Source organism: Lepisma saccharinum, chromosome 26 (assembly GCF_977018435.1).
Source record: "Lepisma saccharinum chromosome 26, izLepSacc3.1, whole genome shotgun sequence".
NCBI classification, from domain to species: domain Eukaryota; kingdom Metazoa; phylum Arthropoda; class Insecta; order Zygentoma; family Lepismatidae; genus Lepisma; species Lepisma saccharinum.
The window spans coordinates 15,970,849-15,994,617 of NC_139254.1; the positions used below are offsets into that span (position 1 = coordinate 15,970,849).

General features: G+C 37.4%; 2 protein-coding genes across 2 annotated transcripts; both read left to right on the forward strand.

Annotated features, from left to right (window-relative positions):
- The first annotated feature begins 702 nt into the window (after nucleotides 1–702).
- Nucleotides 703–15,102, forward strand: LOC145979537 (uncharacterized). The gene is made up of 3 exons (XM_083112501.1): nucleotides 703–753; nucleotides 10,905–11,944; nucleotides 14,851–15,102. The coding sequence occupies exons 2-3, from the start codon at nucleotides 10,951–10,953 to the stop codon at nucleotides 15,057–15,059; spliced, it is 1,203 nt and encodes a 400-aa protein (XP_082968627.1). The 5' UTR covers nucleotides 703–753; nucleotides 10,905–10,950; the 3' UTR covers nucleotides 15,060–15,102.
- A 3,911-nt stretch (nucleotides 15,103–19,013) lies between these two features.
- Nucleotides 19,014–20,423, forward strand: LOC145979393 (histone-lysine N-methyltransferase SETMAR-like). Its single transcript, XM_083112261.1, has 2 exons — nucleotides 19,014–19,664; nucleotides 20,400–20,423. Exons 1-2 carry the CDS (start codon nucleotides 19,014–19,016, stop codon nucleotides 20,421–20,423), a joined length of 675 nt encoding a protein of 224 aa, XP_082968387.1.
- The last annotated feature ends 3,346 nt before the right edge of the window (nucleotides 20,424–23,769 follow it).

Consider the following 23,769-nt stretch of genomic DNA (forward strand, 5'->3'; position numbering starts at 1 on the left):
TATACGCTAAACAGGCCAGAGATTTACAACTCATAAGTTTCAATAGGTTAATGTATACTGATTTATTACCACGAGTAAAAATCAAACTTATGGAACAATGGAATGAATGGTGCAAAGATCAATTTAAGTTTGTGGGCAACACATATAGATGGATTGCAGAATTTAAATCTAAAGTCCCTTGGTTCAATTCATACACACTCCCACGGCAAGTCATAGTTTTTATTAATAGATTAAGAACAGGACACGTACGTACACCAGCACATTTAGCAAAAATAAAAATTAAAACTCAAGAAAATTGTAAATGTGGCAATAATAATCCTGATGCTCAACATTTAATTCTAGAATGTCCAATCTATTCAGATCAACAAATCATACTCTACAAAGGTTTTCAACGTTTAAAAATTCCATTTCCAATATCACTATCATCCATTTTAACAGATTTATCCCCTTCATTAATATGGATGCTGTATGCATATTCTCGAAAATGTAGACTTGAAATATAAAGTGATTTTTAAGAAACAGCAAAATGGACAAAAAAAGTGAATTATTTATAATAATTGTTATATATTTGTGATTCCGATTAATTTGTGAGACTAACTGCCAACTTTAGAAGAAAACATTAAAAGAAATAAAAAAAAAACAATAACGATGTCCAAAGTCGACAAGATAATGCTGACAGGGACAAAAGAAGAAGAAGAAGAAGCCTTCTCAGCTAGAAGAAATGCTGCTGTCCAACGGAATATTTTGATGCAGGTAATTTGAAAAACGTGACATGCACAGACCTAACAAACATACGCACTTTGAATTACTCATGGGTACAGAACCAACCTCGTGACGGAGTATTTGTCGCGATAAGATGCCAAAGGTCCCTGGTTCCAATCTCTGCCTGAACGTAGTAGTTTTTTTTTTTTTTTTTTGGGCTACAAATAATTTCTAAACATACAATTCTGCTTAAGTGTAATAATGCACAGGTAGCAGTTCGTTATATCGGAGACACATTTCTTCATGTTTACAGAAGAAACTACTTGCCGAAATTAGTTTCTCCAAGCTTTCCAACGTTCGTGGAGGTATTTTCTTTCATCGTGGAATCTATTTCACCTGCAAATCATATATTTTTCAAGAGAAATATCCCACCGACGCACAATTGCCATGCTTTCCGCACGTTCGATGACGTAACCCACTGTCAGTGTCTCAAACTCCCTTTTTTTTATGCTTGCCTAACCCAACCAAACCTAACCTAACCTTATGAAAATGGTTCGTGGGGCTATCCGTCAGATACCGTGCATAATGGTTCGTGGAGCTATCCGTCAATGGTTCGTGGGGCTATCCTTCAGCTACCTGTGTATAATGGATAATTTCCACCGGTGACGAACACGATAGTAGGTATTTTTCGGTGGAAAAGGTTGAAACACTGCATACCCACATAATCCGATATAACGAAGTGTTACCAAGGTAAGAGTCTAGTTTACGTCCTTTTCCTAAGGAATACGTGTTATATATCGTTGGAAAGGTTACTTTATAAGGAATTCGGTAACACTTTACTATACCGGAGACGGATTTCTTCAAATTTACAGGAGAAAGTATTTACGCAAATCATTTTCTGTAGCGTTGTTGATGTTCAGGAATGTAGTTTTGATCCATTTTAATGTGAATGCATGTGGTTTTCTTCGAAAATCTATTTCCGACTTGCTATTGCTGCTGCCGCCATTTTCTTTCTGCACGAGAGCACAATTCGTTCTCGTATTGTCCGTATATGCTAAATTGAACGAAAGGAGTGCTAATGGAACCTAACCTAACCTAGTAGGCATACCTCGTCCCCGTGATGGTTCGTGGAGCTATCGGGAATTTTTGGGCTAATGTCAATGGTTTTTGTGGCTACCCGTGGATGGTTTGTGGGAAATAAGGAACAACAGTAAGTACTCGTTAATGTAAGAAATAGACATTATTTTTGTTAGAAATTCATTATTTCACCTAAATAAATGTTCCGCAATGCAGAATAGTACATTAGCAATGTAAAAAATTGCAAAATAAATCATTGATAGGTGTCTCCGGTATAGTAAAGTAGTACCATTACCAGGAATTCAACAAAGTAAATCCCAAGGCGAGGAAAAATTTCCTGGAGGAGAAAATCGAGAAAAACCTATGTTGTCCGGATATGCGTGATTGAACGTACGGAGGACATTTTTCGATGATGAAGCACATATTTAGGGGTGAAATGAATGCTAATGGAACCTAACCTAACCTCATAGGCATACCTCGTTCCCGTGAATGATTAGTGACAGAAAGTGTAAAAAGAAAAACTTACTTACCCTATGGATGCCGGCTGTCTGCTAGCACGGTTTTGTAAATGGGCAAGAAGGACGTAAACTAAACTCTAGCCGTTACCAATGCACATGTGGTTAGGTTAGGAGGGCCAGGTTTAGAGATTTTTAGCAATTAGTTTTAGCATTTTTGGCAACAGTTTGATATAGGCAAAACACACTTCTTCAATTTTACAGGAGAAAGTACTTACGGAACTGAGTTTCTGTAGACTTTTGATAGGTCGTGGAAGTGTTTTCTCCCCTTGTTCAATTTATTCAGCCGGTAAAACATGTATTTTTCGACACTAATGTCTCTGCAATGCACAAAAGCTCTTGCGTCCATTACCTTCGACTACGTGAACCAAATGTTCTGTGCGTTCAATGACTTAACCCCCAGTCAGTGTTTCCAACGATGCTATTGTTTTCCCAGAACATGACAATTTTAACTGTTTGCATAACCTAACTGAACCTAACCTAACCTTGCCGTGAATGGTCCGTTGTGCTATTTATGAATGGTTTGTGGGACTATCCTTGCATGGTTCGTGGGGCTATGCATGCATGGTTCGGGGGGGGGGGGGGGGTTATCCGTGCATGGTTCGTGGAGTTTTGGAACCTGGAAAAAAAATACAAAATCTGTAACACAAAAGTAGGAATATTTCGGTTAAGATGGTTTGAAACACTACATACCCACAGATGATAGACAACGCTAGTCAAGATTTGCCTGCCATATTGTGTGTAATGGAAGCGAAAGAGCAACGAACAATAAATACTCGTAATGTGAATTATTTCAGTGAAAAAAGCAAAATCCAACTTAAATAATGTTTCACAATGCATAGGTAAGCACGAATGTAAAAAAGACGAAATGGACGAGTGAAATGTGTTTTGCCTATATCAAACTGTTACCAAACCAGGCTCAAATAGGGGTCTTGCACCATGGAGTTCTAGTAGTTCACCATTGGACAAATTTTCGTCAAATACATAAAACTGAACAAATTATTCATTTATGAGATCAATCAGTGCTCAGCGTTTGAATCCTTTGTTTTTGCCATGTTTCATCAGTGATTTGATTGTTCTCTACTTTTGGGGCAATTTTCAACATCAAAGTTCAGTCTTTTTTCATTTTGGAGAAGGCAATTTTGGATGTCCTACTTCAGTATTTTCTTAATTTACAAATAGAATTATCACAACACACCTTAGATTTTGTTCCAAATTATCATTTCTGTAGCACTTGATTTAGAGTACTTATAGATCCAAATGTGAATTCATGTATTTTTACACCAGTATTTTCAAACAAAAACCTTCATCACTAATTATATGAGAGATTCAATCTAAGGGACCTTTCATACAATAGCCTACATGTTTTTCCTAGAATAAGACATAAAATGATTGGAAGAAATATGAACATTTTGTACGTGGCATATAGATACAAACAAATGCACGCAACACACATTTAAATACGCAAATATGACACTTTGAAACCAAAAATATGGAATGTCTATTCATGTAAGGCTCCACATTGTGAGCGCTACTTAATAATGCTACCTCCCTAGGGTGCAAATCTTTGTACCACGGCTAAGATATCTTCAGGGTAGGGTTCTTGTTAGAAATGAAACCAGACAGTAAGCCTACCAATAGAGACCATTAACATTTCGGATCCCAAGCATCTCGATCAAGATACCTAAAAGTAAGCCTCATGGTCCCAAGCGTCTCGATCGAGACGCTGTGTCAAGGTTGTAGTTTTTACGTTATAACTTTTCTATTTTTGGCTAGAATTTTGATTTTTTTTTATATTGTTCCTAACACATGTATTTAAAAGAGATGTTTCTTGCACCTTTTTTTTTTCTTCATGAAAATGGAGGTGAAAAGGCGGGAAAAGGGACTTCTCTTTTGCGTCTCTTTTAAAGGGAAAAGATAAATTTCAAACATTTCAACAATTTTTTAAAATAATTTTTCGGGGTTTTCTCCCTTCCCCCTCCATATATACGCCAAATTTGCATAAATTTTGCATTTTGACATTTTTTTCGGGGTGGGGGGGAAACACCATTTTTTTTAAGAAAAGTATTTTTGAGGGGATTTCCCCTTTCCCCCTCCATATGCATGCCGAATGTGCATAAATTATATATTGTCTGAGTCTGTGATTCATTCTGTGTACAACGGTATATCGTTCATATGTCTAGGGCATTTAGTTTCTGAGCTATAGTCATTTCAAGGTACCGCTGCATTTTGAAGCTTGAATCAGTGGCGTGCCCACCATTCCTTTTGGGGGTACAACTCAAGTTACATTGATCATACGACAATGATGCAAATATTTTTCTGTTTCTTACATGCCAGCGATAATTTCTATGTGCATTTTGAACTTTTCATATCCTTTTTTTCGGGGGGGGGGCAGCAAGGGGGGGGCGCACCCCATTTTTTAAAAAAAGTTTTCAGGGGATTTCCCCCCTTTCCCCCTCCATATAGATGCCGAATTTGCATAAATTGCATATAGTCTGAATCTCTGGTTCATTCCGCATACAACGGTATATCACTCATCTCTCTAGGGCAATTAGTCTCCGATCTACCTCATATAATTGAAACTCTGCATTTTGCTCAAAATCGGCTCGGGACCGTGAAGCTTACTTGTGAAAATGGCCTTGGGACTCAAAAGGTTAATCAATTATATTGTATCTTTCTTTGTACAGTAATGTGATATCATTTAGAACGCACTAATTTGGTTATTTACACAATTATTTTTCTTATTTTACAAGTTCTTATTCTTTCATTGGATTTTCCTTGATAAGCTTTCACATACGTATGTAGCTGTATGTATTTCTATTCTTCCATATTATTAATTTCATTTCCTTCTTCAACGATGTATAGTCTTCTTTTGTCTTGACTTCTTTTCTATGCTTCCTTCTGGACTTACTTCTGTTTGGGGATTTTCTGGACTTACTTCTGTTTTGGGATTTGGGTATGGACTTCCTTCTGTTTGGGGATTTGGGTATGGAATTCCTTCCCTACGTGATCTCCAGATCGTGCGTCGCTTATTCCACTCGTTCTTGCACCTTCATATGCGTGTTTTCCTTTTCACCAAGTTCGATTCTCGTATGTTTGTAACACCACACTTTTTCCTCACTAACACCAAGTCATAGAGGGTTACGATTTCAAGTTGGAGGAGTAATGTCTTCGCTGCCGAGTTCAGCTCTTCATCGATTGAGGAATTCCTTTTTCCTGCTCTTTTCCATTTGGGCATTAGCCTAATCTCCTCCCTTTTTGGGGGCGCTCCCGATGGCACAGTGGTAGCATTGTCGCCTTGTAATGAAGGGGTCCCGGGTTCGATACCCGGTGGAGGCACATGTCACAATGGTTCGGATCCCACTTTAAACTGTAGGTCTAGTCTCAATTAGCCTTTCTGTGCATAAAGTTGACTTATAACAACAATTCAGTCAATCAATCCTCCCTTGGGGCATCACCACTGATAAATGCGACAGAGTGTAGACATGGTGACAAATGACTGAAATGTGCAGCCAAGTCGGTGCAGCGGCTGTGACGCGCAACCAAAGGTGCTGTGGTTCGTGACTGGAATGTGCTGCCACTGGTGTAATCAAAACGTAAACCAAGCTAACAGATTAAGAATATGTTTCCAGGTAGACAGGTAGTCACAAATTTGTATTGGTACTTTCACTTCTTTAAATTTCTTAATTATTTACATATCAGTATTAATCTTATTTGACAAGCATTTTTATTAATTTATTATTTTTATGTCTTTTCTTTATCATCTTACACCGTATTCTATTAATTTTCACCTTTCTAATTCACTATGTCACTTATTTACATTGTCCTTCATGCACATCACTGCAATTTTTTATCTTGCATGCCTGGTGCTGCCATCTCTGTTTTATCTTATAAACTATTTACAAGAATTATGCCTATTGGGTATGTAAGAAATATTGATCTGTCTCTCCCCTCTTCTTACCACTCTCCTAATTAGAGGTCACCTGTTTCTATTCTTTATCAGGAATTTATGAAAAATTAGTGAATATGGTCATACATATTCTGAATAGTGATGTATTTGGTACGGTCAATAAATATCCGGATTAATGCCGTGAAAAAGTGAAATAAAGTGACAGAGCGATGAAACTTACAGGATATGTAGACTAGGGTGGGGTACGCCACATGTCTGTGAGACGAGTTCAAGACCATGTTGCTAGGTGGCAGCACTGGCAGGGATGGGGGGGGGGGTTGTGTATGTGCAATGTGCCTCCAAGGTGCCGGTCAGTCATTCGGTGAGGTGAATATGACTGCTGTGTATGGTGGTGAGTGCATGTCCCGAACACAAGTGTATGAGTTGGCGGGTTGATTTCGAGGAGGACACACAACAGTGTGTGAAGCGGCACATAGTGGGTGCCCTAAATGTTCCCTGGTGTGTTGCCCTCTGCCATCAAAAACTGTATCACGGATCATTGAGCCTCCTTTGTGGCACCTGACACTGTGAACACCATGACTACCCCACTGAATGACTGACTGGCGCCTTAGAGGCACATTGCACATACACAACCTCCCTTCCCTGCCAGTGCTGCCACCTAGCAACGTGGTCTGGAACTCGTCTCGCAGGCATGTGGAGTACCCCAGCCTGGCCTACATATCCCGCAAGTTTCATCACTCTCATTTTCTACACAAACCAAACCAGGTTATGTTAGTTTAAGTTATAACTTTTTGCGAAAGAAGGCAGCCATGTACAGGTAGGGGAGGACAGAAGACATGACACTTTATTTCACTTTTTCACGGCATTAATCCAGTTCTTTATTGACCGCACCAAATATATTTCCTACTATTATTATGAGAAATTGACCGAAGTTAATATATTTGAACGCAATAAAGTAAATGCATGTCAAGTTAATAAAAACTGTAATAATTGAATAATAATTATCTCTATTATAAATAATATTTCAGATTTTTTTAAAAAAAACTGTTTTTAAGAAGTTCAAAGCATGTAGGTTGGATCATATGGAATAGGGACGTACTTTCCTGTACAGTTTTCTATCACTATAGCAACTTGTATCAGATAACTGTTTATATTATATACCTATTAGAGTAATTATTGTGAACTTGGTAGGTTTTGATTTTGAATAGCATTCCCTTGCATGAATTATCTTTTATTGTACCAGTTAAAGGTAGTAGGGGAAGTTCACACTGAAGGATCAATGAACACATATGTCAGTTGAAAACCAAACAATCAAATACACACTTACGCAACCTGCTGTTGGAGGGCTAGTGACTGAGTGTACAATCTTACTCTGACTTGCATAGGAAAATGTTGGTGCTCCGCGGCCTCGCCTTTGGGTGAAAAAGGCTCCACTGGTTGTAAAGTTTGAGAACTGGTGACTTATAGGATAAAGTTTGAAAACTGCTGACTTGTAGGATAAAGTTTGGGAACTGCTGACTTGTAGGATAAAGTTTGGGAACCCCTGACTTGTAGGATAAAGTTTGAGAATCCCTGGCTTAGGCTCTGTCCAAAAGGTACAAAGTACAGACTTGAAGTGTGGTCTTGACTGATGTGACATCACTTAAGAGTAAACGCCACGAAAACTGTCCAATCAAGGTCATGCCATCCACGTACAGTGTTGCCAATAACCAACAATTTCAACTTTCAATAATAATTCCGAAAAAAAAAGTTAGGTACTAGTTTACTATCCTTCGGACAGATTTCTTCATTTCTACAGAAGAAACTACTTACCGTAGTAATTGTCTAACATCTGGAAGGTGTTTTGTGTGATGTGGGAATGTTTTATAGCGGAAATTCAACCATTGACGCATAGCCCCACGAACCATTTCCAGTAAGGTTAGGTTAGGTAGGGTCACAATAGGTTACAATAGTTAAAAATTGGTTTCGAAAAAAATATGCATAGCCCCACACACCATTCTCGCATAGCCCCACAAACCATTGACACATACCCCACAAACCATTTGCGGAAACGTACGATCTTCAGTTATAAAAACACTTTTTTTTTAAAAAAAAAATTGATCAGAAAAACATGAATACTTGTTAAAAAATGATCCGCGAAGCAGATAGGTAAGTACAAATGTCAAAAATTGACGAAACCTAGAAGTTATAGGTGTCCGAAGGATAGTAAACATTTACCAAAAGTTAGAAAATACTTCTTAACGTAAAGAACATTTTGAGGTATTTTTTACACTGAAATACTTTCTTGGCCATTTAGAAAAAAATAGAAAAAGGTTTCCGTGAAATTCACAAGGAAATTATTTTTTACTTCAAACTTAAAAATTAATGGAAGCAGTGACACAAGAGGGTTGGAAAAAATAGAGACGCATTCTTAAGGTTCATAGATGCATACAGTATATATTTCATACACAAAATGTATAAACATGTGAAGTAAAAAAGTAAAATGTTCAAAAATTCGCAAAAATTTTTGGGTTATGTAATGTAAAATATCGTCGCTGGCTAACTTGCCTTCTGCCTGTGACGTGTGCCCAGCTACATTTGCTTACTGAGGGAACAAAATATTTCCCGCAAGTCCACATATTTGTACTTCGTCCACAGTAAGAATCATCACTATCTCTCTCTATAACAGTGGCGGTATCAGGATTAATCATCTAGGGGTGCTGGGAGAATGCGGAATCAAATTAAGGGGTTGCGATGTTGAAAATAAAGACAACATGAAACAAACATGTATGGATGTTAACACCAATCAACGTTTAGAAGGTTTCCATAAAAATATGCCATGGAAAGTGAATTCTATCATAGCAATTTGCTTAATTTTTGTGTATTTCTGTAATTTAACACCGATTTTCTGTCATCTTCGACCAATCGCGACAATGAGGATGAAGGATTGGATAACATTGATGAATGGGCACTTACAAGAATTTTAAAATAGCCAACAAACACATGTTTTGTAATTTGGAACGAACTAGGCTTGTTCAAGGAATGCCAATGGCATCCTATATTACGTTTACACTTCAAGAAATTGGTTATAAAATGTAAACTGAAAGCAACAAATGGGCCGACTGAATAAACAAAGGGGAAACAATTCTTATCAACAATGCAGGCGAAAGAGAGACAGCAGCCACTGATCTTTGTAGAGACCACCGCTACTGCATCAAAGCAAATGTTAAAATCGTCCATTTCAGTGCTTTTGCATTCCCGTTTGTAATTCTTTGTTGGTGACTCTAAGACAACGTTCACACCTCGAGCCTCAGCCGAAGTTAAAGTACTACTGATACGTTCTACAGACTTTTCAGAAACTGCCACAAGCTTCCGCCGTCAGTTTTTGTACTTTTGCAAAGTTGATTTTTTTCTTGGCTTCTTCATTATGTGCAATATTTCTGAAAAAGTTGTAAACGTTTCAAATGATTACCTTACTTTGTTTTCAAATGTCCGTTCGCCAGGTACGTACAGTACCATCACTTTCACCTGCTATTGTACCGCACGTAGGAGGCTGCTCCTCAATGTCATTCATAATGAATACAAAATCAAATAATCCGTACACAATACACCATCGAAGATGCAATCGGCCACAAACGTACAGAGCCCGAAGTGTCGACCGAGCAACTTAGAAGAAGTGTGGCAACCCTGGAGGGCCAGGGGTGTAGAGGAGGCAAGGGTGACTGATCAGTTTTCGTTGCGTTTAATTTAGTACAGTTCGAAAGTGCCAAGTACAGAAGTACCAAGTGCACAGCTCGCATCACAGATCATTGCTGACTAGGTCACGTGATTTCCACACTCGTTCATTTGTTTAAAATCATGGAGGTAGAAAGCCAGCAACATAGGTTGAATATACATTATGGGGCAGAAGTTGTTGGTTAAAGTTCTTCTAATGTGTGGAAAATTTATGTGTAAGAACATTTGAAAATTCTATGTGATTTCTATGGTCAAAAACAAGTGTTTAAAATGCTGGGAAAACAACGTGTCCTCAGTTTTATCTACTGATCGTATTTGGCACTGCTGTCAAAGTGAAATTCGAAAGACTTTCACTTCCACTCCACGACTTCAAGACCGCACTGCAAGATCATACTATGATGATGCTCGATTCAAGTATGATCTTGCACCTTTTGGACACGGCCTTATACTCAAACATACACCAGGCTCCTTCTTGTACTCTTACAGCAATCATAATCATGCTGCAATTCATCAGTACATGCACATTGTACTCGCATTTTTCCCCACAACAGGGTCACACTTTTCACACATCTATGACCTATATGAAATGATATGCTAGGAGCATTTAACCTGACCTTCGTGACTTATTGTAATTATAGTCAAGTGGGTTAGGTAAGAAAATATTTTCAGTTTACAGAATAGAATGTGTGAAATAACCAAATATATCCTGAACATTGAAATAATATCACACAAAACCACTCATTACTTGGACATATAGCATCTCCATGAGGTACCAGTTTGTATTTTCATTGCAGTTACTGTAATCTTACATGAACTACTCACAGGTCCTTCAGATGTTTCTACTCCTTTACTGAGAAAATGACAAACCACATTTGCATCTACACATGAATGATAGTTGGTGCATGAATCAATCGATGTATGTTTCGCATTTTTGATTCAAAATTTTAACAGCAAGGTTATTATTATTTTCTTCTTTTTCCTTGTAGGGTATTCAATTGCTTGAGGGTGATAATGTTCCTGCTGATCAACTGAATGCTGTGCGATATGAATGAATTATGGAGTCCAAGATGTGCAGTATTAATTGTTAATTTCACATTAGGTCATACTTTTAAAAAGCATGGTGCCTTATTTAGTCTGAGATGTTCAACTACAGTGTCTGGTATGGATGTTATGGACAGTTTTATATCCCAACTTGTGAAAAGCAAGGCAAATAAATGGAAACTGAAAACTTGCAAGAGGAGATTAGTAAATGATAATATACTGCAAGAAGAGAAGAAACGCATATTTGGCCAAGTTGCAACAGGGAATAATGAACTAAATTTAAACCTCGATGAAGGATCGCTGGAAATGTTCTTGCTTGATGCGGCTAAGGCAGGTAGATGTAAAGATGTGGTGTTAATGTTGCGGGAGTGCTTAGATAAAAACCTGTGCCCTCCGAAACACTTACTGCAGGACCTTGCAAGCATATTTGCAGCTTCGGGCATGAAAGATGGAGTTGAGCTTGTGCAGCAAGTGTGCAGCAAGTTTCACAAGAGAGAATTTCAAATTCAAGCTGGATTCAAGCACTCTTTGGCGGAAGCTTACTGGAAATCTGGAAAGATCGAAGAGGCGCTGGTGTTATTTAAAAATGTCTACGAACAGAACGTATTATTGAGAAAACGAGTAAAGTTAATTGTTAAGTTCTTGATTGTTGATGTCGTGAGTGCCCATAGCGAAGCAAACTTGGTTCAGTTAACAAGATTCTGTCAGTATTTTGTTAGTTCCTTCGGTGACTATGAGTGCCTAGCTCACCTGTGGAAATGCTGTTTCACGAGTGAGTGGCATGCAGACCACGTTTTAGCTAAGGAGTTATTGGAGAATACTAAAGACCTAAAGCATCACATCAACCACAAAGTTCCTGAGATTTGGATAAATGCTTTGAGTGAAGGTGATACCGAGACGGTGTATAGGTTGTTGGAAATTCTTCTATTTTGTGACATGAGGGCAAAATATGGAGAAGCTCTGAGAGGCCTGTTTGACTATCAATGTGAGTATATTTATGTTTACTTTAAAATATGTTTATCTTGTGCCTCTTGGTCTGCGTAATATTTCCAGTAGGCGCCGATACAGTTTTGAATTCTACCAATATTACCCAGATGCCATTTCAGTAAGTTTGGTAACAGTTCCGAATGTTTAATGATATTTTTGCAAGTTTTTTTAGCTAAGTTCCAAGCTCGGAGAAACTAATTAGCACAGCTAAGAGCTTCACTAAGTATTATTTACTGGAGAAATTATGATTTGAAAGTAGCTTACGTGAGCTTCCACGATTTGCAGTGAGCTGATATTCCTGGTTTTCTGTTCTCTCAGACAGGGATTTTTAGCACATATTTATGCAAGGCTCGAAGGGGGTTTCATGCTTGAGACCAGATCTTACGCGATTAGATATTGGAAGCATCTAGGGAATTTTTTTTAATGCTAATAGCCCTATACTTGACCAGCATTGTCTAACAACAACTAAAGCATTTAGCAACATAATAGCCTCATCTCACAAGTGAAGTAGGTGGCAGCAGCAGTCCATGTGCAAGATAATAGTAAATGAATGGCTGCTCACAAAGAATCCTATAGGAGCATATGGAAGGGAAAATTTGTTCTCCAAACAAGATGCAGCAAGTAATCACTAAGTCTCTGAAGTATAATAACAGAAAAAAATAGAAATAGAACCATGTACAAAAATGCCTGTGTAGCATGATTCATCAGTATTAAACAATGTGAATTTGGGCCATAACATCTTCTACAATGCACTGTTCAAATAAATTCTATCAAACAAACAATAGTTATTGTATACACTGGAAAACAGATTTGATTATTTTAAATTCAAAAGTGACTTCACAAGAAGCATTTATCCTCAAATTCTTCCAGTTTCTAGTTGATCCTCACTATCACCAGCCATCCAATACGGTATTCAAAAATCTTCCAGTAATTAATTTTCAAGCATTTATGTTACATATATAGATTATGTGTGTGCAGTATCCCCTCCCCCAAAAAAAGGGGTCAAAAATTTACAACTAGTAAGGGTTGCAGAATCTGGAAGATATATTCCCCACCCCTCCCTAAAAATACCATTTTCATTTACCTTTCCATGAGAGGCCTGTCATTCATAAAAAAAGAAACAAAACACCTCCAAATGACAAATAGTTCTCCTGCTATGATTTACTTCTACATCACAACACATGTGAAAAGTTCATGCCTGAAAAGGCTTACAGGTGTGAGAGACTATTGTATGCTAAAGTTAAATTAGTTCATCATCCTATTCTCATCACGATTGACCCAAAAAGTAGAAAAATCACATAAAATAGGCTAAATAACAGATCTTTATTTATTGTTTTGCATAACTGGTTCTGTGCAATTCTGTGTAGGATTTTAATCCGTAAGTGACAATTTGTCTTGCAAGGCTGTACAGTGAACCTCAATTTTATGTTTTTCAGGGGACCAAGCTGAAAAAATTTAAACTGCAGGAGAATGTAAAATCAAGAAAAATTTTATAACATTTTGCTACGTTGGGACCATGAAGATTGAATTACAATGGGGGAAAATGTAAAATGAGAACATAAAATCAGAGCTGCACTGTATTTATTTTAAGCTTACTTGCTTTTTTTAATAAATAGAAATGAAGTTCAGAACTTCGTTACAAGAAATGAAGTCTTTCCGGGATTATTCTAGACCTTTGGCCAATGCCGGGGCATCTGTTTTCAATTTTTGAATTTCCTATTGAAAACCGCCATGATATTACAAAATATGAAAAATTACATATGCTTAAAATTTCTTAAGAGTATTTACGTGAAATCTTTGTGCTTTGCTGTTGTCTAGATATTACCAATAGTTTTATGGCATACACAAGTCTATTGAACTATTAACAATATCTAGACAACAGCGAAAGCAAACCACACGAAGATTTCATGTAAATGCTGTACAAGGAAATCTAAGCACATGTAATTTTTTAGATTTTTCTATTAGTATCCAGTAAAACTTCTCCTAACGGAAACCTAAATTATGGACATTTTTAAATTCCCCAGCAGAAATACATGGGGTTTAATGGCAATATTACTTCTCAATAACATTCTTAATAATAAACAGCCTGAAAGAAAACGGGTCGCAATTCCTGGAATTCGACACAACAATGGTCAGTATTGTGAACTAGCATGCATTGTTTCATGTTACACCGAACGTATTTCTTTTTAAAAGTGCAGACAATAGACAGTATTCTTTGTGATTATCTTGAGAAGTGTGTGTCACTTCTGCTACGATGTCGCAGAAACGCAAATGACTGGCTTTAAAGGATAAAGTTGAAGTCACCAACATTATGTTCGTAAAGTACGTACTGTAATATGCTTATCCTATTGTGCGACATCCTACACTTTTTTCTTAATAACGGACATTTATTTTTTCCCCAGGCCTATCCGTTATTGAGGAGTTTTACTGTAGTGGGTTTACAAAAAAGAGAAGAAAATTCAAGAACAGCTGGCCTAGCATCAGCCAAAGGTCCACCTGGGCATTAAAGGGGTGGAAAAAAGTCCTCCTCTTAAAACTTGAACTATACTCATAAACAGTTGATGCAAATTTGTTGAAAAGGAGCCACACCTCCGTTATCATAAACATAATACAATTTCTTCATGATGGATGCGGTAAACGTGGTTTAAAATTACTTACGTGAAATTTAGAAATTTCGTATTTCCGCGTTGCACAATTTAATAGTCAAATCCTATTCATTTCGAAGATCCTCTGTCTTCATTCACTAAAGGTGCGGCATCCACTCCAGATGCCATACCCTTAGTGAATGAAGACAAGAGGATCTTCGAAATTAATAGGATTTGACTATTAACTTGTGCAACGTGGAAATACGAAATTTCTAAATTTCACGTAACTAATACAATTTATTTTGAAAATGTATTACAGATAGCCTAGGAAATTTAAAGGGTTGCTCAGCCATTCTTCAGTCATCTTTGAAGCTGGAGATTCCACTCTCAGCTGTCCAGCACCAGAAACTCCTGAAGTTGTTGCTGCGGTACAGAGCCAAAGAAACTTTGTTCCTTGGAGACCACAGGGAGAAGAAAATAGCATGCATCAAACCAGCACCAACTAAGAACTATGTGATGAAGTTTTGAAAAAAAAATTGTAGTATTCCTATGTATTGTTATGCATTTTTATGTAATAAAATATGTTGATAGTAACAGTTGAATTCATTCTGATTAGCTACAAAGAATAACAGTTGCATATTATGTGTACAAGTACGACAAAACACACTTTTTTCTGCACCCTGCTGTGGCATTTTTAAAAAATCCATGACACAAGCGGGAGTCTTATCCTTGAAACTTTTACAACAGATAGAATTTTAAAAGTTATTAAAATGGAATGTTACAAACATGGTTCAAAATGAAAGAACAAAGTTTGAAACAAGAAACAGTCTCACACCTTGTGCTTGATTGATTCGTTTCTTTTACTTTGCATTTCCGCCATTTTGTCTAATTGCAAATATGAGGATGAATGATGATGAGATAATGAGATATACAGCCCCTGGCCATATTATTAGACCCACCACAATTTTTTTTGAAAATAATAGTTTTGAAGGGGAAAATTATACAAAAATCACCATTAGTTATCAAAAAAAATTCCTGTACGTTATTTGAACCCTGGTAAATGTGAGTAATACGTACAAATGCACTTTCTTGCACAACATTGATAACAATAATTGTAATAGTAATAAAATACGTAGTAATGTAATTCAACACAGTGGACAATTTTAACAGTTCGCTTACTTTTCACATTTAAAATGTTGCAATAGGGTTCTTTGTGGCTGAACTTTGATTATTGTAACGAACAATATGAAAAGAGGTGGTGCTATTGTTACAAACAATACCGCCAAAACCAAACGTCTTTGTTGTTGAACGAACATGCTGCAGTTCAATTCAAGCTGAGTTGAGAGGAGGACGTCTTGCGAATAGTGAATCGTATTTGTGCTAAATTTTGCAGTGATATTGTTTTTGTACACTGTCGGTATATTTTTTAATTTAATTATTAACATTAAGGAGTCATGGGTAAAAAAAGTGACTTGACACCGAGAAAGATGACTGAAATTTAAACACTAATAAAGACAAAAATGTTCTCTGATCGTGAGATTTCTCGACGATCTGATGTGTCTGAAGCAGCAGTGAGGCGAATAGAGAAGAAAATTGAATATGGTGGACAGTGTGAGCCACAAAAGAAGAATAGATGTGGACGTAAAACAATTTTTTTCTCAATGATCCTTACGCTGTTTGAAGAACATTTGCCTGATGAATAGATTTGCGAGTACAAAGGAACTTAAAGGTAAACTTGAAATGAGTGGTGTTCGTGCATCTGAAAGAACAGTAAGGCGTAGGCTCTCTGATATGAACCTGAAGGCACTCAGACCTGCTAAGAAGCCAAAATTAACCCCTGCTATGATTTGTAAACGTTTTCGTTGGGCAAAAGCTCACAAAGAAAAAGATTTGAACTTTTGGAGATCTGTTTGCTTTAGTGACGAGTGCATGTTTCAAATCTTGGGGAATAAATCTCAGTTTGTGAGAAGACTCAGTCCAGGTGAAAAATACAATCCTGATTGTGTTGTGCAGACTGTCAAACATCCGATAAAAGTTATGATTTGGTCAGTCATTAGTGGCAAAGGTACAGGACGTCTGTATTTGGTTCAAGGAACAATGAGGCAAGAACAGTATAGGGAAGTGCTTAGAAGAAAGTTGCTACCTCAAGTAAGAGAATGGTTCCCAAATGGAGAACCGTTCGTATTCATGCAGGATGGAGCCTCATGCCATACGTAAAATCAATAAAACAGTTTCTACAGAGTGAAAATGTCCCTCTCTTGCCCTGGAAACTCTCCAGATATGAACCCAATTGAAAATGTTTGGAACCTAGTGAAAAAAGAAGTGGCAAAGCAAACAATTACAACGAGAATTGGCCTAATTGAAAAAATAATTCAAGTGTGGAATCACCATCCTCATATGAAAGAGACAGTACAAGCATGCATTGATAGCATGCCAAGACGAATCCAAGCACTGATAAAGACCAAAGGCGGCTCAACCAAATATTGAAATTGACTTCCAGTCATATGTACATATTATATAGCTAATATTCAAGAAACATAGTAAGAAATTATATTTGTAACTTAATATATCAAGTAATTGTTTTTTGTTAAGGTTCACATGTAATCAATGTAATATTTCATGTAATAAAATATAAATAAAAGAAATAGAGAATAACAAAAAAATTAGACGAGATAACAACATCCTTAAAATTTTGCATCAAATTTGGAGGTGCGTCTAATAATTTGGCCAGGGGCTGTAATAGTTTCTGCCTGTTCACTCACATGTTCCTTGAACAAGCAACTTATTTCACATTTCAGCCCAACCTTAATTACAATCTGTGCAGGAAACTTTCAAAATTAATAGGTTTATAAAAGGACTATGTTGCAAGAAACCTCAATTTTGCACTGATCAGCATGACAAAGGTTAAAAAAACAACTTAAAATATCACATTTGGCATGATTACACAGATGTAGAATTTTTAAATTATTGTTATAAGTCCACTTTATGCGCAGATAGGCTAATCGGGACTGGACTTAGAGCTTAAAATAGGATCCAAACCACTGTGCAATGCACGTCCACTGGGTATCGATCCCGGGACCCCTTGATCACTAGGCGACGACACTGCCACTATGCCATCGAGGAGGCAGCAGTTTTAGAAAAGTCAAAATTTAAAAATTACTGGCAAACCAATTAAAATACCCCCCACCAGTTTAATAAACAGTCTTATGGATAAATTAGCATTTTACAAGTGAAACTGCTGCAAATTCATTTTTATGCCATTTATAGGGGCATGCATATTTAGTTTTTGACGAAAAAACGAAATTTGAAAAAACACATTCTAGTGTTAATTTTTCATGTTTTTGAAAGGTGTGAGATGCATTTTGTGACCATGTTTTGTCACGAAATAATGCGAAATGAACTGCAAAAAGCGAAATTAACTCTTAAACACGAAATTTAGGGTTTATGCACCGACGCGGCACCTTCCGAGGTCTGAATTATCCTGAGAGTTATGCAATTCCCGGGAAATTGATTAATTCTGCTGTTAATATTGGAGAAACAAAAATTGACTCCTTTACACAGAAATAAACTTAATACTCGGATAACTACATAAATGGGCTATTAGAAGTGAAATGTTAATTCTGTGGAATATGTGTAGTTTTTAAATCAAATTTAGGATTATATTCACAATTTTAAAACCAAAATGTATTTTTATATACCACTTTTGATCCAATTTTTCACCGCTATAACACCGATATTTTATTTTATTTATCGCTTTTGAACCCGAAATTGACTCAGTTTTTATACCGAAATTTTGCTTTTTTATTTACCAAAAATATGTGCCTCTAGCCATTTAACATCCCATAGCTATTCATGATACACCTTTTTACTGAATAACAAATATTTTATGAAATGACTAGGGGTGGGCTGATACTGATGTATCAATATTGTCTGGTACAGTCATGGACACTTCTGGGTTGTAACGACCATATTGAAGAAGCACTGAAGCAAGCCATCTATGTCTGACCACCAAGCACCTTGCGAGTAGACAACCCAACCAACATTGCAATTCTGTGGCTTGTATACCAGTCACGGGTATACATCTCTGTAAATTGAGTAGTGATGCCAAAGAGAAATACGAGATGAAGATTGTCGATCGTAATGTCTCGTGTTCTCAACATGGAATAATACTCTATCCACGTTACGTTCCATTATATAATGTTGTTTGGGAACGAACCTGACAGACTGGGTTTATATTTTCACTCCTTGCATTACAGTAAATTCCATATTTTACAATTATACAAGGGTTGGAACTTAAATAGTGGCAACACTGCTGTGGAGACACTATGCAATGGAATGTAGTAGTGGCGCTGATAGCACACGTTGTTGACATACCTACCTTACTTCCGAGCAAATGGACTCGCCCGTCCCACGTCACAGGCAGGCGCACAAGCAAGGAAAACACAGTCACTTTTGAGCGAGCGGTCTAACGTGAAGGTCACTATGTTTTCCAAACAGGAACAACCGAGTTGGATCAAGATTGAATGTGCCAGAGGTCGTACAGCACGACAGTGTCATCAAGGGCTTCAAGAGGCGTGCGGGGAATCGGCATTGCCGTACAGAACAGTGGCACGGTGGGTAAAAGCCTTCAACGAAGGTCGGCAAACTGTGGCAGACATGCACCGGGCAGGTCGTCCTAGCGTCTCTGAAGAAGAAGTGCAAGCTGTTGCCGCGTTAGTGGACAGTGATCGAAGCATGACGATTCGTGAGCTCGCCCACGAAACCGGATTAGTGCATACGACTGTGCTTCGCATCCTGAAAGAACGCCTGGGCATGCGCAAAATTGCATCACGATGGGTTCTGCATGAGTTGACGGAAATTCAGAAATGGATGCGTTACGACGCTGCTCAGATGCACTTGGAGCACTATGAGCGCGAAGGTGAGGCTTTCTTATGCCATATCGTAACACTGGATGAGACATGGGCCAGATCTTACGAGCCAACACTGAAACGCCAATCCAACAAATGGCGTCATTATGGGTCACCGCGAAAGTCGAAAGTGCGTCAGAGCCCCAGTGCGGTGAAAGTTATGGTGATTCTCTTGTACGACTGTGATGATGTTATCCTAACGCATTACGTTCCTCCACGGCAGACTGTAAATGCCCAGTATTACTGTTCAAATTTGGAGCATCAACTGCGACCAGCTTTGCGAAAGAAGCGGCGACACTTTCTGCGCAACCCCCCCCCCCCCCCCCATCATTTTGCACAACAATGCACGGGTGCATACAGCGCAAGCTGTGGCTGCTCTGTTCGGTCGATGGGACTGGGAAGTACTGTACCATCCACCATACTCCCCGGACTTAAGTCCTTGTGACTTTGATTTGATTCCGAAGATTCCGAACCACTTCGTGGCATTCGCTTCAGAACTGTTCCAGAGATTCAACAGGCAGTAGACCGCTCCATTCGCACCATCAACAGAACAGGCTCTGCTAATGGTATACTATGCCTTCCACATCGCTGGCAACGGGTTCTACACAACGCTGGTGACTACTTTGAAGGACAGTAACAGGTACAAACATGTAACTCTTGTGTATCGGTTGTGAATAAATAGTTGCCACTATTTAAGTTCCAACCCTCGTATTAATTCTTTGAACAAAAATAATACCTAGAACAACATTCACACCACTCTTGGCACACACATGCACGTGAAAACACACACACAAAGCTAAGTTTTAACTTCCAACTCTATGTCCAAATAACAGTAAACAGAGAAGCATGATGTGCAAAACATGGGATATTTCACAGAAAGAATGAGTCATTTTTTGACATACGTGGTTTCTATTAATAGACAATGAAACTATCAGAAATTATGATGCATTTGCTTTTTCAGGTGCTGAGAAAGGAAACAGACTGACTGGGAAAAAAGAAAAGGTAGTGTTATTGATAGTGTGTTGGTTAGCGTGCAGAGCTTTCATCAGCGAGGCCTGGGTTCGATCCCCACCAAGGGCAAAAAAAAATAAGTATATTATATTGTTTTCTAGGCATTTTGATGAAAGGATACACATCAAATTTAATATTTTAATCTGTCCTTTCATTCTTCTAATGGGTTTTCTATCTCAAGGGATAGAGAGATTCTCTATCTTGGCGAAGGATATCTTCTCAGTGGTTCCGTAGCTACGATTCTCCAGTCCCTTCCACCCACTTGTCTTATTTATTTACTTTCTTCGTATCTACTCACGGAATAACATATGACTAACGAAAACACACAGATATAGTTAGAACAAGAAACACACCTTGCATCGAAGGTTCCAGGCTTGGGTTCTGGATTTTTTGCGAGGATGATTATTCCTGCATGTCTATTTATCATCTTTGTCTAAAAAACATTCCTCACTATTCCCATGATTAACCTAGGGAAAGACCAAAACTACTCAATTAACAAAAGTACAGAAAATGTAAGACACACCTGGCTAAGCATGTTATACCTCTGGAATTAGCAATCTGAAAATAAACTTTTGTTTTAGTAGAGTACTTGCAAAAACGTTTCTTGTTGTCTCGTTTGGAGTGTCGGTTATTGTAACTTTATTTTTTGTCTAATTTCATCCAACCTTATTTATAAAACAGCAAATGACATTGAAACCATTAATAACGGTTTTTGCAATGTGATATTGATATCATATATTGAAAGACTAAGAATGGAGAATTTTGCTTAAACCAACTTATAAATGATTACAGTATATCCTAATGTGAAGCGTAAGAAGCACAATCAGAAAGCATGAATGTTGCATTGAAAACTGCAGAGAACAATGCATTATTTATGAACAGTTTACAATGCACAACTTATGAAGAGTGAAATGTATTTTCATACTATAATAGGAATTTAGTTATTAATATAAATAAACAAGAGAGAAGAACTAATGATGAACTAAAATTGTAAACTAAACTAAAATATCTAAGTTTTTCACGAAAAGGCACACAAGTCACATACTGCGAATATCTGTTGATTTCATCTAAGAAGGAGAGGCTACGGTTTGAAACGGAACTTTGTATAGTGGTAGGGTACCCTGTAGTTTTTTTTTATTATTAAATTAAAGGAATACACATACTCGTCAGTATCTCCAATTTTTCACATTTTTCTCAGTTGTCTCACATGTCAATTTTCTCTGTTCTCTTTCTTCTCATTCGGACAAACACAAACATCCATGCCCGAAACTAGTATTGATAATATTGCACGTTAGCCATCAATTTCCGAGGAAACCTTTGATGCCCGGTTTAGACACAAGGGGTTGGGATCCCACTTTAAACTGTAGGTTCAGTCCAGTATAAGCTCTCTTACTGTGCATAAAGTGGACTTAAAAGAAGAAACAATGCGAGGAAAGGCATTTGAAGGTTTCGATGCTTTCCAAGTGCCTTGATGAGGCGAAGCTATTGTATGACTTTTAAGTGGTCAGGTGGCCCATGGTAGCGAATAAGTTTCACGTCCCGAAGGTTTTGGGTTCGATTCCCGTTCTACTGCCCAATTTCTTTAAAAATACCTCGAACAAATTTTTGCATTTTATTTAATAATAATAATAAAGGTGAAATATATTTTTACTTTATTTTTGGGTGGAAATCACTATTTTACAGTTTTCAATTTTATTTATGAAAATTATTTTTTTTAAGATTGTTAAATGATGAGAAAAGTGGTTAACTAACATTTACATATTAAATTGTCCACGTGTATTATTCAAAAAATGTTATGCCTGGCGAAAAGTATACATTTCTTTCGAGAAAATGATCCAGGAATGAATATAATTCTATTCACAAGTAATTATCGTAAAAGTTTGGAAAACAAAATTCAATTCAAAATTCAACAAAAAATTGGAGGCAATCAAACTTGAATCGAACCCAGTACCTTACACGTGTTAAACTAACACACTACCACCACACCACCGGGCCTTCTGACAGTCTGACAATATATTTGTCTCGTGAGTAACGCTTGCTAAGTTTCTAAACATTGAAGTGTTTATTTCTCGCGAGTGACTCACTAATGTAATTGTTGTGTCTCACCTGCAACATTTGAGCACACAATCGAAAGAAAAAAAATGTTTTCTCTGCACATCCTTACTTTTCTCAGAGTTCAAAAAATATCCAGAGTACAAACTCACTGCTAGTTATCCAGTTATGCAAAACGTGCCACAATACACGGAGCATGCGCTTTATCAGGGATGCGAAGGAACCTCACAAAGTTACAGAAGGTTCTCTGCGTTGCTGATGGCTGGCCGTGGAGTCACGGGGTATCTGCTTATAAGTCGAACATGACCTTGTGCAGCACACTGAAGTGAGCGAAGGTATTTCGTGTGATTTGTAAGCTGGAACAAAAAATTACAATCTACAGAGGTTTGTCTCCAGCTTACTCTTTAGGGACAGGCAAACCACACTAGGCATACAGCGTATAATGTAAGATAGGAGGCAATTATTTCTCCGTCTACTCACACTGACAATTTTATTACCTTTTTTGGAGTTATTTGGCCATAGAAATGGATCTTATTATTGAAGTCGTATCTGATGTGATGGCTTGGTTCAGTATGCTGATCAGGTTTTCTGACAAAAGCAGGACAGGCTACCTAAGAACTAATTTTCTACCTTTTATATCTCCTTCCTTCCTCATCCTGTATAAAGCATACGAGCACATACCACAAATATGTAATGTAAATATTTGTTAATTTGGTAAATTGTTTTGCAATTGAATTTCTATCTGCAAAGAAACAAAGGCTTTCCTATTTAAAGATTACAATGAATAATTTTTATATGATTAGGAAACTAAAAATGACTTCAGTATTCTCATGCAGTACACAAGATATTCTAAACACACTCTTAAAACATACTATTGCTCGTTGCAACACATTATTTCCACAATCAAGACAAAATTAAGTAAAATTATATTTCTGTAATTATCAAGTGCTTTACGGGCTCAACGTTAAGTTTGGATTTGCCGGTTATCCAAATATTATTAATTTTCAAAATACTCTTTCAGTTGGTGGAATGTGCCTGAATTTGAATGCCATATTTTATATCGTGAACGTGTTTTGTTTCTTTAAAACTTTTAGTATACAATTTAGTTCATCAAACCAACCTGTGTTCTTCTCCCTTGTTTATTTATAGTAATAACTAAAAGCCCATTGAAGCATAGAAAAACTTTTCACTGTTCATAAGTCAGTCATTGTTCTCTGCAGTTTTCAATGCAACATTCAAGCTTTCCGATCGTGCATCTCACGCTTCAC

Bases quoted from the DNA above. Each gene is read 5' to 3' on its own strand.
- LOC145979393 (XM_083112261.1), top strand. From the start codon at position 19,014: ATGTTTTCCAAACAGGAACAACCGAGTTGGATCAAGATTGAATGTGCC. The intron at 19,665-20,399 runs GTAAATGCCCAG...TTGCTTTTTCAG, and splicing joins ACGTTCCTCCACGGCAGACT to GTGCTGAGAAAGGAAACAGA.
- LOC145979537 (XM_083112501.1), top strand. From the start codon at position 10,951: ATGCTGTGCGATATGAATGAATTATGGAGTCCAAGATGTGCAGTATTA. The intron at 11,945-14,850 runs GTGAGTATATTT...AATGTATTACAG, and splicing joins AGGCCTGTTTGACTATCAAT to ATAGCCTAGGAAATTTAAAG.